The 18,023-nt window shown below is 40.9% G+C and overlaps 1 protein-coding gene across 1 annotated transcript in view; it reads left to right on the forward strand.

The window, feature by feature from the left end:
• The window catches only part of myo1d (myosin 1D), a 126,520-nt gene that overhangs the window by 71,958 nt on the left and 36,539 nt on the right, over positions 1 to 18,023 (forward strand). Inside the window, exons 19-22 of the mRNA XM_034107571.2 lie at positions 10,671 to 10,894; positions 11,605 to 11,743; positions 13,301 to 13,405; positions 13,585 to 13,698. Coding sequence (XP_033963462.1) covers positions 10,671 to 10,894; positions 11,605 to 11,743; positions 13,301 to 13,405; positions 13,585 to 13,698 — 582 coding nt within the window. The remainder of the gene's footprint in view (positions 1 to 10,670; positions 10,895 to 11,604; positions 11,744 to 13,300; positions 13,406 to 13,584; positions 13,699 to 18,023) is intronic.

Genomic DNA, 18,023 nt, shown 5'->3' on the forward strand with positions numbered 1-18,023 from the left:
TCAACGAGGCTGCAGTGGAGTGTGTCCACGCTGCAGACCGGCCTATCTGTCACTTCATGGAGGAATTACGTCATGCCTCCACCCCCAACTCCCTATAGGTGACATCAAGGTGAAGGATTGTTCTAGTGTTACAAGGCTCAACAATAATGCCTTCCTGGGGCGAGTAAAATTCCACGAGTAAATCCACCCTTTGTCCCATCGTACATATGTCATTTCTTTCAAGATGATATTTATGCAGTTAGGAGCAAGTATGAGAGCAGGGCAGATACATCATGACCATGTCTTTTTTATAATAATAACTTATAAATAAAACAATTACCATAGGGGCAAGTTTACTTTGTGAAAAGCAGATTTCTAATGTTATCCAGATAAGAATGAACCCTATAAGAACTTTTAAACTGCCAACACTGCAGTTCAGGTAATGGCCTTTAATTAGACATGCAGTCCCAATACTTTTCAGATTCAAAAGATAGCCAGCAATAGGACTTTCTCTCTTTCTCTGCTCTGCTGAACATCCCCACCAACCCAGCTATCACCAGTTGTCCTGGCTCCGGTAATATATGAATGCTTTTACTCAGTGTGCATTTCAAAACCAGCCCCAGCAATCTGTCCCGCTTTGTTGCGACAAAGGATTCCCGATCTGGCTTTGATGAGCTCGTAAATCCCGGGGCCGGGGCGAGGGCAGGCTCCGTGATGGCAGAGTCTCTAAAAGGATGATCAGATGGCTTTATTGGCCAGAAGAGTGAGGGGGCAGACCGTCGGGGGCCCTGTATTTGGCTTGATTTACGCACATTCCCCCGAGTGTCGTCTTCATCAGCTCACCAGCGTCATTGCAGTCTGCTCCACTGGTTGAGAAGCACAAACTGTGTTTATGCGCCTGTGTGGGCGGCTGGATGGCTAACCTCTCCACCTGTCACACATCTTAATGAGGCTCCAAAGACAGCCGAGACATTTTATATCTGCTCTCATTGTTGCTTTATGGTCTTTTTATTTGATGTTGTGCTCCAGCCCCAGTAGTTCACAGTGTAATTAGTGAGGTGTTGCTTAGATCAACACAGTTGTTGATCTGGCAAAGGCCTGTGCACCATGTGGGTATGATCCTGGCAGCATCTTAACAAAGCTCTCACTGAAAATCCAATTTGGCTTCTTTTTGCTTTGTGTATCATATAAGCACATATGGGTTGGGACCGGTTGGGACATTATGTCTGTGTGTGAATGGGATGAGTGTGGCAGAGGGAAGAGGAGTCATTCACTGCTTCAGATACACAGGAATTGGATGCATGTTTAAAACGGAACTTGTGACATGTTATGAGTTCTTTACAGATGAGATCGTTGGGAAAGACAGGTCTGGATTCTCATGCTTCACGGATGGTACTATTTCCCGAATTAGGAAGTCTATTTTCCGGCCCGCAGTGTAGTGTAATGTGTGAACAACATGGAATATATATGTTGTATTGTATTAATGCTAAACATTGATTGCTGTTTCTAAGTTGTTTTGACTTTCGAGAAGTCGAGAAGCACATTTTTCAGATTAATTCAGCAAAATGAGGGCAGCCCGGAAGGCCTATATCACAATGTTAACGAAAGGGAAACAAACATTTTGTTTCTGCCCTGTGATTCGTCGAAGGCTCTTCCTTACACCACGTTTCATAAAAGTTGGGCCTCCAGTTTTTTCGTAATCCTGCTAAAAATCAGACAAACCGAAAACATTAAACTCTTGTAGGTGATGAGCAGTGTTGTGCTAGTTACTGAACACCAGTAACTAGTTACCATTACTAGTTACTTCATTTCAAAAGTAACTCCGTTACTTTACTGATTACTTACACCAAAAAGTAATGTGTTACTGTGAAAAGTAACGTTTTAGTTACTTAAAAAAGGGCTCCCATTCAGGGTTTCCGTTAGCCGGTAATTACCGGTTTTTAGCTGGTAAAATTGATTAAAAACCGGTAAATTCGAAACCTGACGGTCAACATGTCTGGTAATAATTAGGGAGGCTCCGATCGATCAGCCGCCGATCATTATCGGCCGATATTCACTCTTAATAGTTTGATCGGTGCTCTCTATAAAGGCCGATCAGGAGAGCTGGATCTGATCGATATGGACATAAACGCGAGTGAAGTATAACCGGACGCGAGAGAGAGATCAGATCAGCTGCTGAGTCTGACCGAGACACGCAGCTCTGCAGGATCACCTGAAGCCCCGCCCTCTGTTTAGCGGGCTGCAGGAGCTGCTTGAGAAACTGACGTGCTGTCAGGAGAGAGAGAGAGGGGAAAAGAGAGGATCCGTTTCTCCCGTGTTATTATTCAAATGTAATGTAAACTTTTGAATAATGTACGTTATCTACTACAAGTAGTTTGTTTGAATGTAATAATTATGTTGTTTGTTGTTTGTGGAATCATTTATTGAAAATGAATCTGAATTTTTCGATCTGTTACGATTATAAACTGAAGCAATATAAAAATGAGCCCCGTGAACTGAGTTTTAAACTGAAGCATATCTGCTCATAGTCCGGTGATTACCTGCTAACGGAAACTCTGCTACACAACTCTTATTATTATTATTGAAATATGACTGGTAAGTTTCAAATTAGTCCGGTAAAATAAATTCTGCCCGGACATTTGACCGGCGAGAAAAAATCCTAGCGGAAACCCTGCTCCCATTATATTAATGCCCTTATAGCAGTGACCACCAACTGGCGGCCCGCGGGCCACATCCGGCCCGCCAGACATTCTCATCCGGCCCGCACGACGGGGGTGACTGTGGCGTTGGCGGAGAGGTTACTGCGTTCGCCCCCCACCCATTTCTTTGTTTACAACGTCTCGTGAGTAAGGTACCGGAGTCCAACAGCAGTACCGGAGTCCAACAGAGAGGCAGCAGCTGCGGGACAGTAGACTGCGTACTGCGAAACCTTCCCTCCCCTGAAGAAGAAGTGATCCTTCGTTGTGAAGAGTCTGGTTAATGTGCTCCGCACCACAGCAGTAGCCCCGCTGCTACAGAGTCCAACAGAGAGGCTGGAGCTGCGGGACAGTAGCCTAGAAGCAGGGTTGGGTTGTAACGGCCCGTCTACACTACAGCGTCGAAAACTCCAATCTGCCCATTCACTTTGAATGGGGTGACGTCATGTTGCCTCGCTTTTTCGCCGAACTGAATTGTGGGTAGCAGAGCGGTCCGTCTCCGGCGAACATTGTTCAACTTCTGACGCCGGAGACGCCGGAGTAGCCAGCGCCAGCCAATCAAATCCCGTTTCTGAAAATCTGACAGCTCAAGCCGTAGCCAATCAAACCGCGTCTAAGCTGGTAGAGATATCCCGCCGTTCATTTCTATATTTCAAAAAAAGTTGGAGGAGAAACTAACTATCGCCGTAGCAAATCACCCGGTTTTGTATGACCAGACCCTCTTCACCTACCGGGATACAAACCGGAGGAACCAGGCATGGAGGGAGGTGGCAGAGACAGTGGGTGAAACTGGTAGGTTTTCGCCTGTTTGGGGAGTTTATATATATATTGCTCCCATAAAATCCCCGGGGGTTTTTGCTTTGTATGTCGGGGGCGGGAGATTCATGTGATTGGTTGTTGGTCGTGTTGCTTGAATAAAATCCCCAAGCTCCAGACACGCCCAGCTCCAAGCTTTTTTTGAAGCTGTAGTGTGGACGCTCCGCATAACGGCGTTACGTAATCAGAATACGAAAATCAAGTAGGCTAACTGTATTCAGCTGGCGTTACATTTGAAAAACGAGTAATCTGATTACAGTTGCTTTCGTAAACCTGAAGTGAATACATTTTTAAATACTTATTGGAATCATTGGTGGAAAAGTTTTCCTCACTAAATGTAATATTCATTACCGGCAGAACTGTGTGCACAGCGCTGCAGCGTGTCTGTGAGCGAGCGAGAGAGAGAGATGCAGCGTGTCTGTGAGGCCCCGCCCCCGCACGCAGATGAGAGAGAGAGATCTCTTTTAAAATATATTGAAAGTTAGAAACGGAGATGGTTAGATAAAATGTGCAAGATAACGTTTATGTAGCATTTCTTTATTGTCGAAATTATGACATTTCATAACGGGATCAAATGAAAGTGAATGGCCTGCTGCTGCTGAATGCATCATGGGGCAAGTAACTGGAAACAGTTTTAAAAGTTATTACATCGTTTCAGATAATAATGATAATTCATTCTATTTAGGGGCGCCTTTCAAAGCACCCAAGGACACCTTACAATTCATAACATATTCCAAGGAAAGGTTTTAAGACAGTACAAAGAATGCAGTCAGGGTGATGTTTTTTATGTGGGGTGCAGCTGAGAGAGCTGTCCAGAATGACACCAAGATGTTGTGTTTGAGTTCTTGATAAGCCATGAAAACAGTAAAATAAGTGTCTCCTGTGCACCAAAACATACCCATCTGTTATGTAAAAAGAAAGTATTCCAAAAGTAATCTGAATACTATTTATAAAATTCTGGGCTATATAAAAATCGCTGGCCCACGATAATGTCTATTGGTTACATTTCGGCCCTTGGACAAATGTAGTTGGTGATCCCTGCCTTATAGCCTTCATTTCAGTACTGTTATTGCATTGGAGAATAATACAATCTGTTGATCAACTTGACATGCATTATATGCAATCTGGATAGCATCGATATTAGCTGGCTTTACATTTTTGTATATTCTTTCTCCAGGTAGACCGTTTCATATGCCCTGTGCCGCCCGGACATGCTATCATGCTAACTAGCTCCCTGAACGCGGGTGACTCCACTGTAGCAATAGCCTGCATGTGTTCTACAACATACCGTGCAATGGCTTTATCGACTTTTCCCTGGCGAGCAGTCCCTTGGTTAAAATCCAGCCGCTGTTGCTTAGGTGCAGGTGGAGGTGGAGTGGCGTCGGCTGAGTCTCTGTGGTCTTTCTTAGCTCCTAGCTTCGTCCCAGCATGTTGTAAGAGATTTGAATGACTGGTTTGGGCAGTAGATAGGCTCTTTGACCCGCCAGGACACAACTTACATTTAACTAAAACTAAAAGCAATTTCTTCAACAAGTACCTTGAAGAGAAATCATACACAATTGCCAATCCATCGACATTGTAACCTGCTCAGCTCAACCTCTGCTTTCTATCACAATAAAGAAATAATGTAAACATGAAAAATTCAGCTACTGACATAATGAAGATAAACACAAATCCTGTGGGCTTCACTTTGTAATTATAGCAAGATTCAGCCGAATAATACGACACTCACATCTCTGTTATTATGCTAGTGCTAAATTGATTGCTAATACTATTTACGTCCTCCTGTGACACACGAACCCTGTTCCTCCTCATCAACTTACTGTACAGCCACGATCCATAACTTTAAATGTCTGCTCAGCATTATAAAAATTGGATTTATTTCGGTGTCTGACTTCCCCACACAAATCACATTTTATTCAAGGTTTGCTACAGCTATATTTTTGTGGCATTCAATTATACACTGTAGGTTATCAGCTATCCACTTTTGTTTTCAGTCACGCCATAAAACAGGAAATTAGTTTTTAAAGTATGTGAGAAGAATCCTGGATGAAAGTGTAATAAAAAAGCACAATATAAAAACAAGTTAAGTATTAAGGAGGAGCTCAAACTCATACAAGAGACAGTATGTTCACTCAAAAATAAAATGATGTATAAATCAGAATGTATGGATATTTCTACAACATCTACTAACTTTAAATTGTTTAAATCCCAATGTAAATGCTCTCAAAGTCCAGCATTTACACCAGGGCCATTTTGACAGTTATATGGAACCCGCCTGCTCTTGAAGCTCTGCCTAATTTGACGTAACACTCTGAATTCTGTCTGGATTGAAATGAAAGTAGCCGTTAACCTCGCTCACAGAGAGAACTGATTTAGCTGAAGCCTGGGCTGACAGTAAAGCCCTTTTATTCCTCTCATCATGTGGGAGAGTCATCTCAGGGGTCGATTAGTGATGAATATAGTTGCTCCTTCTTTCTCACCGTCATCCATGAAGTATTAAAGAGAGAGCAGTGCGGGGGAAATGTCGCATAAGGTCCTTTCTTTTCACAGGCACATCAAAAATAACACAGGATTAGACAAGCTTATTTAGTTTGTATGGATGTCGGTTGCTTTGCATAAACACAAAGAAATCAAAAAGACCGTGTAGATATAAATGCAGTAGGTGCTTTTGTTTGTAGGACGAAGCGCGCCAAATAGAAAAAGGTGATATTAAAGCATGAACTGAAAGAACAGCCCTTTTGTCAGCTGTAAGACAGTGTATGCTAAAATGTGTTTTTAAATGGATGGTTTAGCTTTCTGAGAGGCTGAATATCCTCAAGGAGATGCTTCATCCTTACGAATTGTGTGAAATTGAGTTGGAGCATATTTTTCAAGAGATAAATGAGGCAGAAAATGCAAACAGTGGGACTTTGGAAAAGGATAGAGCTATGCTATTACTGTCTTTTGTTGAATGGTCTTTTTTTAACCCTTAGATGCACGAGTGACTGGACCCTACACTCTTCCATAAGTGGGTCTAAAAGGACCCGTATTAGAATAATGTGTTTTTTGTTATTTTGGTTAAGAAAAATAACGATTTCCGCTATTCTGAGACCCTCGCAGTATTCCAGTCCCTTTTCAAAACTCATCTCTTCTCCTCTTGTCTACTCATAGCCCCCCCCCCCCCCCCCCCCCCATCAATCCATGCCGGTTGATCACATGTGATAGACCTATATCCCCCACCCTAACCTTCCCTTATATTGTAAAGGGATTTTGACTCCTTGAAAAGCCCTATAAAAATATAATTTTTTATTATTATTATTATTATTATTATAATTATACTGACAGGTATCAGATCTTGCTGTGTCAAATAATCTTCCTGAGAGGTGTCACTTGTGATGTAGTCTGTGTGGTCTACAGTGAATGTATTGCTGTCAGAATCAAAGGTTCCCATAGGATGCCATAGGAAATACATGCGGGTCATTTTTGACCCACTTATGGAAGCTTGGGGTAGTAATACAAAAACTACAATTTCTTAAAATGTGAATTTAAAATGTGAATGGCATGATATCCAAAACATGTTTTTTGAGGAATAGCTGGAATATGAAATGATACAAAAATGTAATTACAAAGATACTTCAAGAAAACCACCTCACCGGGTCCAAAAAGACCCACTTATGCATCTAAGGGTTCAGGTCTCTTCTTAAAAATGATGCGCATATTATTCTCAGAAGAGTAGAGATGATTTATACCAGATTTAGCAATTAGCTAATTTCTCGCAGTCTAATCTGCAGTTCCTGTAAAGGCACATGCTTTAAAAACTTTATTTTCCTTTACTCAATTTTTAACACGGTTCAAAACATGGATCAAAATACTGTATAAATACCAGCACATTTATCAACTTTAAAAGTACAATTAATGTCCAATAAAACACTTAAATCACTGTCAAAATAATGTTGGCAATACTTTTTCTGTGACCGTTTAGGTTTAACGTCTCAAGGTCTCAAAGCATATTCCAATGCTTTTAGCTGTAAATGAAAAACACAGTTGCAAACACAAACATGTTTAAGTCTGTGCTTAATGCAGATCATCTAATTCTACTCTTGTAGTAAAATAACGTTTACTTTCTCTTATACAACATTTTCTGTCAATAAAGTTTAAAATAACAATATCTAAAATAATAAGAAATAATTTATAAAAAATGCCGTAAAGGGATGTCTTAGATAAATGGTCTTAGAACATGATTCAAACAAGTTTAGGGTTTAAAAAGAATCCAGATTAAACTGTCTTTATCTGAGTAACACGGTGACAAGCCTTGCAAGAAGATGAAATGGCTGACTGGCCTTCTTGCTTTGATCTCAGTGTGATTCGGCTGTCCTCTTTCATGTTCAGAATAAATGCTGTCGAATCAGTTCTCTGGGAAGTATTCAGTTATGTCTCCAGTGTACTCCATATCAAATTCCTTTAGTTAAAAAACTGACGCTTCAAGTTATAACAGAATGCCATCGTGCAACTTGCAGACACGTGTGCGGCTGAAATGGTTGCATCATCTTAAAGGATATGAATACAAATGCTGCTTCCATATCCCAGTAGTGCATGACTTATCTCCTTATTTGCCAATTATTACTGCAGCAGTCTCATCAGGTGAACCCGCCTCCTCCACAGTTTTATTATGCAAATGCAGGAAATCCTTTTCTGTGTCTGGGCCACCCCCACACTTCGAAAGATTACATATGCATGATCTCCATCATTACTTTGTATTACACTTCTATTCTATTTGGGAGTGAGCCTATTTTGCAGTACTGCCTTTCATTTGGTACTGTGATGCTCAAACACTAATTATTGAGGATTATTTAGGTTCCATGTAGGAAAACAAATGTAAACATAGTGGAGGAGTTGTGGGAATGTGTGTGTAAGAAAGGGAGAGAACATACAGCAATAGGGGAGCATATGGTGGTGACTGTAGTGAGGGGGAATCTGGAGTTATGGTTCCCTGGGGACCCATCTATACATCTATTATTCATGTTTTAAAGGGTCGGATAGCCTCTCAACCTATGTTTAATTACAGCCAGGCTTGGGGGTCCTTATTTTAGCCCTTGTTTACGTCTGAACCGATGTTTATTCAAACAGTGAATTACAAAAAAACTTGTAGGAAAAAAATAAGTTCTAATTATGAGCGAAGAAAGAACAATTTATTTGTGCCTTTCTAAGTTATGAAACTGGCAGTATGACGGGTTGACGCACATTAATATATTATCTTTAACAGCATCATCTATATTTAGATTTTAATGCACAGGTCGTACTTTTTTATGATGAGCTTTTCACCACCGGAGCAGAAGAGCTTTAAATAGACCAAGTATTGGATATTCTAGATTCAGCACTTCTAAATGTCCCCTCATAATATACAGTGGGGCAAAAAAGTATTTAGTCAGAGATGAGAGAGGCCTGTAATTTTCATCCTAGGTATACCTCATCTATGAGAGACAAAATGAGAGATAAAAATACAGAAAATCACATTGTCTGATTTTTAAAGAATTTATTTGCAAATTATGGTGGAAAATAAGTATTTGGTCAATAACAAAAGTTAATCTCAATACTTTGTTATATACCCTTTGTTGGCAATGACAGAGGTCAAACGTTTTCTGTCTTCACAAGGTTTTCATACACTGTTGCTGGTATTTTGGCCCATTCCTCCATGCAGATCTCCTCTAGAGCAGTGATGTTTTGGGGCTGTCGCTGGGCAACACAGATTTTCAACTCTCTCCAAAGATTTTTTATGGGGTTGAGATCTGGAGACTGGCTAGGCCACTCCAGGACCTTGAAATGCTTCTTACGAAGCCACTCCTTCGTTGCCCAGGTGGTGTGTTTGGGATCATTGTCATGCTGAAAGACCCAGCCACGTTTCATCTTCAATGCCCTTGCTGATGGAAGGAGGTTGTCACTCAAAATCTCACGATACATGGCCCCATTCATTCTTTCCTTTACACGGATCAGTCGTCCTGGTCCCTTTGCAGAAAAACAGCCCCAAAGCATGATGTTTCCACCCCCATGTTTCACAGTAGGTATGGTGTTCTTTGGATGCAACTCAGCATTCTTTCTCCTCCAAACACGTCTAGTTGAGTTTTTACCAAAAAGTTCTATTTTGGTTTCATCTGACCATATGACATTCTCCCAATCCTCTTCTGGATCATCTAAATGCTCTCTAGCAAACTTCAGACGGGCCTGGACATGTACTGGCTTAAGCAGGGGGACACGTCTGGCACTGCAGGATTTGAGTCCCTGGTGGCGTAGTGTGTTACTGATGGTAGCCTTTGTTACTTTGGGCCCAGCTCTCTGCAGGTCATTGACTCGGTCCCCCCGTGTGGTTCTGGGATTTTTGCTCACCGTTCTTGTGATCATTTTGACCCCACGGGGTGAGATCTTGCGTGGAGCCCCAGATCGAGGGAGATTATCAGTGGTCTTGTATGTCTTCCATTTTCTAATAATTGCTCCCACAGTTGATTTCTTCACACCAAGCTGCTTACCTATTACAGATTCAGTCTTCCCAGCCTGGTGCAGGTCTACAATTTTGTTTCTGGTGTCCTTTGACAGCTCTTTGGTCTTGGCCATAGTGGAGTTTGTAGGTGACCAAATACTTATTTTACCGAGGAATTGACCAATTCATTCATTAAAAATCCTACAATGTGATTTCCTGGATTCTTTCCCCCCATTCTGTCTCTCATAGTTGAAGTGTACCTAGGATGAAAATTACAGGCCTCTCATCTTTTTAAGTGGGAGAACTTGCACAATTGGTGGCTGACTAAATACTTTTTTGTACTGTATGTATTAGTTAAGATCATCCAGTACTAAAGGGGATATTTCTTTGGCACATTAAGGTCAGTTTAAGGAATTGTGTGTAGAAGTGATTCATAAGTATTCTTATTTAAGTTCATATGCTGATTTTCTTTCAGTCAGAATACCTCCAAGCATTGCAGGTACACAACAACTTACGTTAACAAAAAACATGGCTGTGTCAAACTGATTTTTTCATGCAAATGTACACACAACTCTTAGCAGAGCAGTTTCTGTTCATAAATAATTAAACAGTGGAAGGAGAAGACGCATGAGGTAAAGGCTCCATTACCACATTTCATTTTTAATGCACAATATTTTTGAAGTTGTAGTTAAATAGATTGTCATGATGTTAATCTGTGTCTCCAGGTGTGGAGGGGCACCATAGCCAGGATGCGGTACCGGCGAATGAGAGCGGCCCTCGTCATCCTGCGGGCGTACCGACGCTACAAGGTGAAGTCGTACATCCGTGAGGTCAACCGCCGCTTCAAAAATGTCCGATCCATGAAGGATCATGGCAGGCACGTGAAGTGGCCAACGCCCCCCAAAGTCCTGCGCAAGTTTGAAGAGGCCCTTAGGAGCATCTATAACAGGTACACTTCTTACATAAGATTACTTCCTCTATTCTGTATATCTGCTGCCTTTTCAAGATTCTAAAAAAAGGTTATTACTTATATTTGTTGCTAATTTGTATCTTTTAAAGAACTCATGTAAACAGTTTACAACACATGAGAATTGACCCTAAACATAAAGTAAATCTGTAGTTAAATGTTTAAAAATGCATCCATACAGAATGATGTTCTTCAAAACAAAGGCAGATAATGAACCCTATATATATTGCTTCCTTTTGAAGAAAACCGTTTTCTTGAATAGCCTCAACAAAAATTGGATTTGACCCTAACTGCAGGAGAGAGCGCATGGCCTCCAGTGCTTTCTCCCATCCAGATGAGACCGTTTGAAGCAACTTACACATGTTTCCTTCTGCTTTGGGCTCACACTGGGCATTGATTTTCTTCCTCCATCAAACACACATCACTGCCTTTCATCTCAATGTCTGTTGGTTTGCTTTTTTTATTTGAAGCAAGGCACAGTAAGAAAATAGCCTTCCTAGACAATGATGTTGCCTGTCAGTATGTGTGAGTGAAAAGCCAATAACTGGACTACAGCTGGGGTCTGCTGCAGTCCTGCCTCATCGCCCCGCTGACCCACATATCAAGGCCCAGTGCTGCAGTCGCAACGAAGAGAGTCGATATTTCTTTGCTCTTACTTCTCTCTGTGTGTGTTTGGATGTGTTTACCTCCAGGTGGTGGGCATGGACCCTGATCAAAGGCCTCTCTCCAGAAGAGACCCTGCAGGTGAGGGCTAAGGTAGCCAGTCTGGAGGCCCTGAAGGGACACAGGGCCGACCTGGGGCTACAGAGAGCCTGGGAAGGAAACTACATGGTGAGTACGTGGGAGGAAGTACAGTTATGTACAGTTGTAATATGTTTAAAGAAGAAAACTAAACGGAAGAACAGAGAAAGCTTGAGAGAATAAACCATGACAACACATGAAAGGCACATATCTGCAACAAGCTCAATGCTGAATTCACATACGGCTGTTATCCAGACTTTGGTTTGTTTATGAGCTGTAATGTGGAAACAACATATACACTACAAAGAAAATGTTTGATTTGATATCCGAGTTGTTGTTTCAACCTAAGGGAGATTTGATCAGTGGGTTAAGTGAATCCTATTTAGGACCTAATACATTTCATGAATGCAGTACAAATGCCCTATCTTTCAATGCAAATGAAAGTGAATCATCATTTCCAAGTTTCATGAGTAGTTTTTCCGTAGTCTGAGTCAGTCAGACAAATAAATCCAGCCGAGATTTGCTTATGCGTGTTTGTTTTTTAATGTAGGCTTGTATTTCGTGTTACTGTGTAGCATGCATGGGCTGTTACTCACTGGTATTGTGCTTTTAGGGTTGCGTGTCAAACATCAATAAGTCTTTGGTAACTCGTGAAATGTTGTCATCAAATATCTGCTATTAAAACCATTTGTTACCAGTTGCCAGGCAACCAGTGGAGAGTCCAGGAAGTCACTGCTCCTAGCCAAGAAATTGTCTAACTGCAGTTTGTTCAGGTTAAACAAACAAGGTGCAATAATAGATGAAGGGTTGTTTTTGTATTTACCTAGCTTGTAGTTCCCCATGTTCCAGCCTTATTGCTCAGCCAAACAAACCTGCTTCATATTTACTATACTTCCAAAAAGCATATTCCCTATAATATTGCATTTTTTAAGTTGCATGGGATTCGAAAAATGTATAAATTGAAAAAGTTTGGTAGAAGATATTAGATGTATAGCTGCGCTGTTCAGCTGAAACACAACCAGTGGCGGTTCTAGACCAATTTGACTGGGGGGCCAGTTATTTTCTGAGGGGGGCACAATAAATGCAGGACGAAAAAGAGAACTAGACAGTATGAAGTAATTGCGCATAAGAAAACATTGCAATACAGTTATTGGTATTTGTTTCAGTACACTTATTTATTTCAGATAGATCTTATAGTTATTACTGTTAGCTTCAGCTTAAGTTATAGTGCAATGTTTGCACTAACACCATATTTATATAAAAATAAAGGCAATGAACAGTTACATCTCTACTTTACATAAGGGTGTCTGCACAATCTCACATTACAGCAACAAAATCCTGCGGTTTTTGGCAAACCGAGTACCAGAAAATATAGATTTAAAAAATTTAAAAAATGTAGGGCCCCCATTGTTAGGGGGGTCAGAGGTCAGTGTTAGGGGGGCACTGGCCCCCCCTAGAACCGCCCCTGAACACAACAGCAACGTCAATGTAGTAGAGCCGCCGACTGAGTGCAGCTTTACAGTCTGTATAAAAAAGGATAAATGTCACAACAACCTCATTTCATTTGATGAATACTATACTGTCTTCGAATACTTTAAGATTAGACGCGTGTTCTAACAAGTTTTCTGTGTTTTTCTTGTCCGGCAGAAGCGAGACAGCCCTGACATCGCCTCATCCTTCACACTGGTTTCAAGCGAGCTGCAGCGGAAAGACAAATTCATGAGAGTGTTGTTCTCCTGCAACGTGCGCAAGGTAGGAGCCTTTAGATCCTCGAGCCTTTAGTAACCACATGCACACACAGTCCCAACATGCATCTGTCTGTACAAACAAACAAACCCAACGGCTCGGGGTTGGAGCCATCGCCCTGCAGGGTGTTTGGATGTGCGCTCTCATCCTGTGGGGTGACTAATGAGATGCTTTGTGTTTCTCAGATCAACCGTTTCCACAAGGCGGAGGACCGGGCTGTGCTCCTCACTGACCGCCACCTGTACAAGATGGACCCCCTGAAGCAGTACAAGCCCATGAAGAGCATCCCCCTCTACAACGTACGGCACACTCCACTCCTTAATCAGCACCCTTTATCACAAACACATTAGACACAGGCGTAATAGGATTTAGGTGCAGATTACAAAAGAAGATTAATATAATGGCTGAATACAAGAGGTATCTTCTAGGTGCAATTCAATAAAGCATATCGTTTACATTTATAAGTTCAGGATGAGAATGGCTAATGCTGAATTTGTTTTGATTTTAATTATATTACATGTTACACACTTGAAATTCAAATGGCTCGAATCCTATTTCCTCAACATCCTTTAACCAAACATAGTCTTGTTGTGATTCACCTAAAATGTAGCCTTATTCGTATATGTATCCCTATACGAATAAGAAAGACATGAATAATGTGAATGAAGTACAAAAAACATTATTTTTTATATCACACTTTTGGAAACACAGTCCACTCCTTTTTAATGAAACGTAACAATTATCTGATTTTGAAACAATGACGAATTGCAGGCCTTCTTTAGACTTCTTGTTAGACAGTCATTTTATACAACAGCATAACATGAACTATATGGTATTCTTGCTCTGCTGTATATACTGCTGCCTGGGATAGCAGCTTTGGCAGAGGTGACCGTATTATCTCTGATTCACACATCTCTCCAGTCCTATTGCAACATGTCAATATGTAAAAATCTCATCCAGCTCCACAATTGGCTGCTCTAACTCGTGTTCCCACTGTGATAGGCCTATTAAGGCTGCTCAATGCACACAGCTCATGCAGCTGTTTCCATGGCAAGTGTGTCCTTTGTTTGGCTATGTGTTTACTTGATGCTACTTGTTTGCTTCGAGCATTGACACACATTGATTCATCTTAGGTTGCATTCTTTTTCCATTTCTTGCTCAAATGTATCTTATTTGTTGTCAACCTTTCTCTGCGACCTGCTCAGAAGAACACAGTTTTGGGAAATGTGCTTTTTATTTGGCTGTCATCAAAGACTTCAGGACGTCAACAATGCTACCAATTGATCACCTTTCGTTATGGTACAGATTAAACAAACAGACCGATAACCTACGATTCAGATGGGCAAAGACTAAAATCCTTTGTTGACATAAAATGTATATACGGTAATTTCAACCAAGTTCCAAAAAGGCATTGTGAAAATATGGCAAAAAACTCAATAAAAAGTCTATAAATAACAGCTTCTATCAAAGAGGATATGTTGCCATTACAGGTGACCAAATAAGCATTTCCTTATTCAAAGTTTCTTATTTCTCGTGGTTTGAAAAATCGTATAAGAAAACGACTTGACAATATCTATAACATAGGTCTATCCTAATTCCGACATTTTAATGCATAAATATTACAAATGATGCATTAAAATGTGTAAAACTCATAAATATCCTCAACAATATCATGCACCAACATATTTATGTAGTTGAAGAAACATTTACTGTTCAGGAAAACAAAAAGAGAATAGAAAACAGCATAACACTGAATGCGTGAACAGATTACTCCTGATATTTCGGAGTTAACCTCCTCTCCTTGTGCTATTGAGCTATGATACAGCATTGTATTAGACGTGGGGCAGAGACGATACAGGAAGTGAAGGTGTTATGCATTCATCTCCGAGGCGCATACACCCCTGGCATCTAGTGAAATGAGTGAGATATGAGGCATACAGTGTGCAGTGACAATTGTGATGAGACACCCCAGTGTTCAATCTGACAAAGTGACAAGAGGAAATTAGAGAGCTGGAGATGGACAACTGGAGCCTGTATCGCTGCACCTGGGGATGAAATGTGGAGATGGATTTGAGGCAGATGGTGGCAGAGGAAGAGCAGCATGAGTTAAGGAGGTTTTTAGTTATTGTTCATTCAGAGAGAGTGAGACACACACACACACACACACACACACACACACACACACATTGAGCTGATGAGATGAAGCTCAGTCTCATAACCATGGCATATGGAGGGCCTTCAGCGTTGTAGAAGGACATGGAGGGGAGGTACTATGGTTTGCAGCTTTCACACATTGGAAGTGACAGAACAAGAGTCCTGCAGCACACACACATTATAGCCAAATGTGTACTTGAGGCAAGATGCATTAACAGCTATTTGAATCCCCTCTTGTTAGCCACAAAACCATATGTTTGTTCCTGCTTTTGTTTTATAAATTAGGAATGTGTTGAATTCTAAAAGTAAAGGTCTGGTTCTATTTTTGTTATTTTCAACAAATCCGTTAGAAACTCCTAAAAAAGGGAATTAATCCTACCAACATCCTTGTGTATATCCAAAGCCTAATATAAAACCATTACAATCACATCAATTCAACACCTTCATTACCATGAAAACAAAAACTCTGTAGTTTGGACCCGCAACCATCAGTCAATGAAATTATAAAATGATTGACATTGAAATAAAAGCCTAGTATTTAATTAACTGTTAGAAAAATATCTCTCGTCACTGTCTTGAGCTTCAATATCAGGATACTGATATATGTATTTATTATTCTCTCAAGAATGGAAGTAGTCATCACATACAGAGCATTTAGTATGACTAGTTCCTGAACATTGTCCTTCACATGCTTAGACAAGAGAGGGTTACAGTCACAAGATGCAGAATACCGGTTCAAAGCAGTATTGAATGTTTAGTTTAGATTAGCTAAGACCCACGTCAGAAAGGATCATGCTTGTCATATCTTTATCTCCATAGAGGCTGAATCATCATGTTAATCGTTGTCACATAGCTATTGTATGCCTAAAACAGTGTGTCCTGACGCTCTTCTAGGTAATCATACATCCTGTTACGTACACAGCTACGTAGGGCCTTTGTTATCATGTGCTACTCTGATATCGGAAGAGTACATTCAGTATTTTCCCAACATTAACCAATTAATATTATTTTCATGCAAAAATGATTTTTTTCAGCCTCTTAAAGGAGACCTATCATGCAAAATGCACTTTTGTATGTCTTTTATACATGAATATGTGTCCCCAGTGTGTCAGGACACCAAGTGTCAGAAAAACACAACCCTCTCTCTTTTCCTCCATACCCAAATCTCTAAAAATGGGGCTGCAACGGAGCTGATTATTATTTGAATTTTTCTGACGTCAGAAAAGGGGTGCTCCGCCTATATGGGCAACTCTCCACCTATCAGGGGAATGAGAGACCGCTCGAAAGCGCTGGAGACGCTGTAGTAGATATGCCAGGCCTGTAGGTGGCGCTGTAGTCTGCCACAAAAGCAGAATCAGCCCTTGCAAAAACAGGGCTGGAATAGAGCAAATAGAGCGAAATGAGGCATGGCTAAAATGCATGATCTGTTTGGTATTTAAAAAAAAAACTTCACAGACATGTTTTATATAGGTATGGCCCTATAATATATTATTCAAATATAGCATGATAGGTCCACTTTAAATATGGAAAATTCCATATTTGGTTACCTTTTTTCAGACATTATATAGGCTAAGCGATAAATCAAGAAAATAATCGGCATAATAACATCTTCAAATGCAGCCATACTGTTGTTTCTTTCTCAATCCCACATACTGTAAATATGCAGTAAAAACGCAATGGAGCTTAAAATGTGTGTTTATCCACAAAATAACCCATGTTTGAGTTACATTTTCTATATAGGAAAGTGATTTTGGTTTAGTTATTTCACTGGATCTATTAACTGTGAGAAGTATAGGAAATGGCCGGCCTTATCGTTTAACATCATTTAGTCGTCAGCCCCAAGGTGCCATTCAATCTTCTAGTCACCATCCCTTCAGTGATTAGAACCACTCCCCTGCTGTATCCATAACCCTGGGCCATTTTAAATGTCAAGTATGTGGGTGAGTGAATTGGTCAAGGTGAAAAGTTGTTAAGGCAGGTGAGAAGAAGTGTAAAGAGAGAAATGGGGGTGAGAAGGGTGAGATAGAGATGTATAGTAGCCCACGGCAGCATCACGCGGAGATATCGATCTGAGAAGGTCAAACGGAGGGGAAAGCAGTTAGCTCGTTGTTGATTAGCACTGATAAGCTAACACCGCTGCATCCCCTCTGGCTGCCCTGTTATTTACTGCTCCTCCTGCAGGGTAGCATAACAGCTGATAGATGGTTACAGTGAAGGGCCAACTACTGTCTACCAAATGACTTAAAAGCTAAGTAATCCCTGTGCAGCAAAAGTGAGATCATTAAATAAATTCTGGTGAAGAAATGGTGAAAAATCCATTCTGCATCAGTGACCCACCATCTTTCACTTCCTATTATTTTCCTACACCCACCCACCCCCACCTAACCCCTCTCCCTATCTAGTGCTGTCTTTCCCCTCTCCCCTCTCTCTTCTCTCCACTTCTCTCCTCCCGCGGTTGTCATGCCAACTT

Source organism: Pseudochaenichthys georgianus, chromosome 19, assembly GCF_902827115.2.
Source record: "Pseudochaenichthys georgianus chromosome 19, fPseGeo1.2, whole genome shotgun sequence".
NCBI classification, from domain to species: Eukaryota; Metazoa; Chordata; class Actinopteri; order Perciformes; family Channichthyidae; genus Pseudochaenichthys; species Pseudochaenichthys georgianus.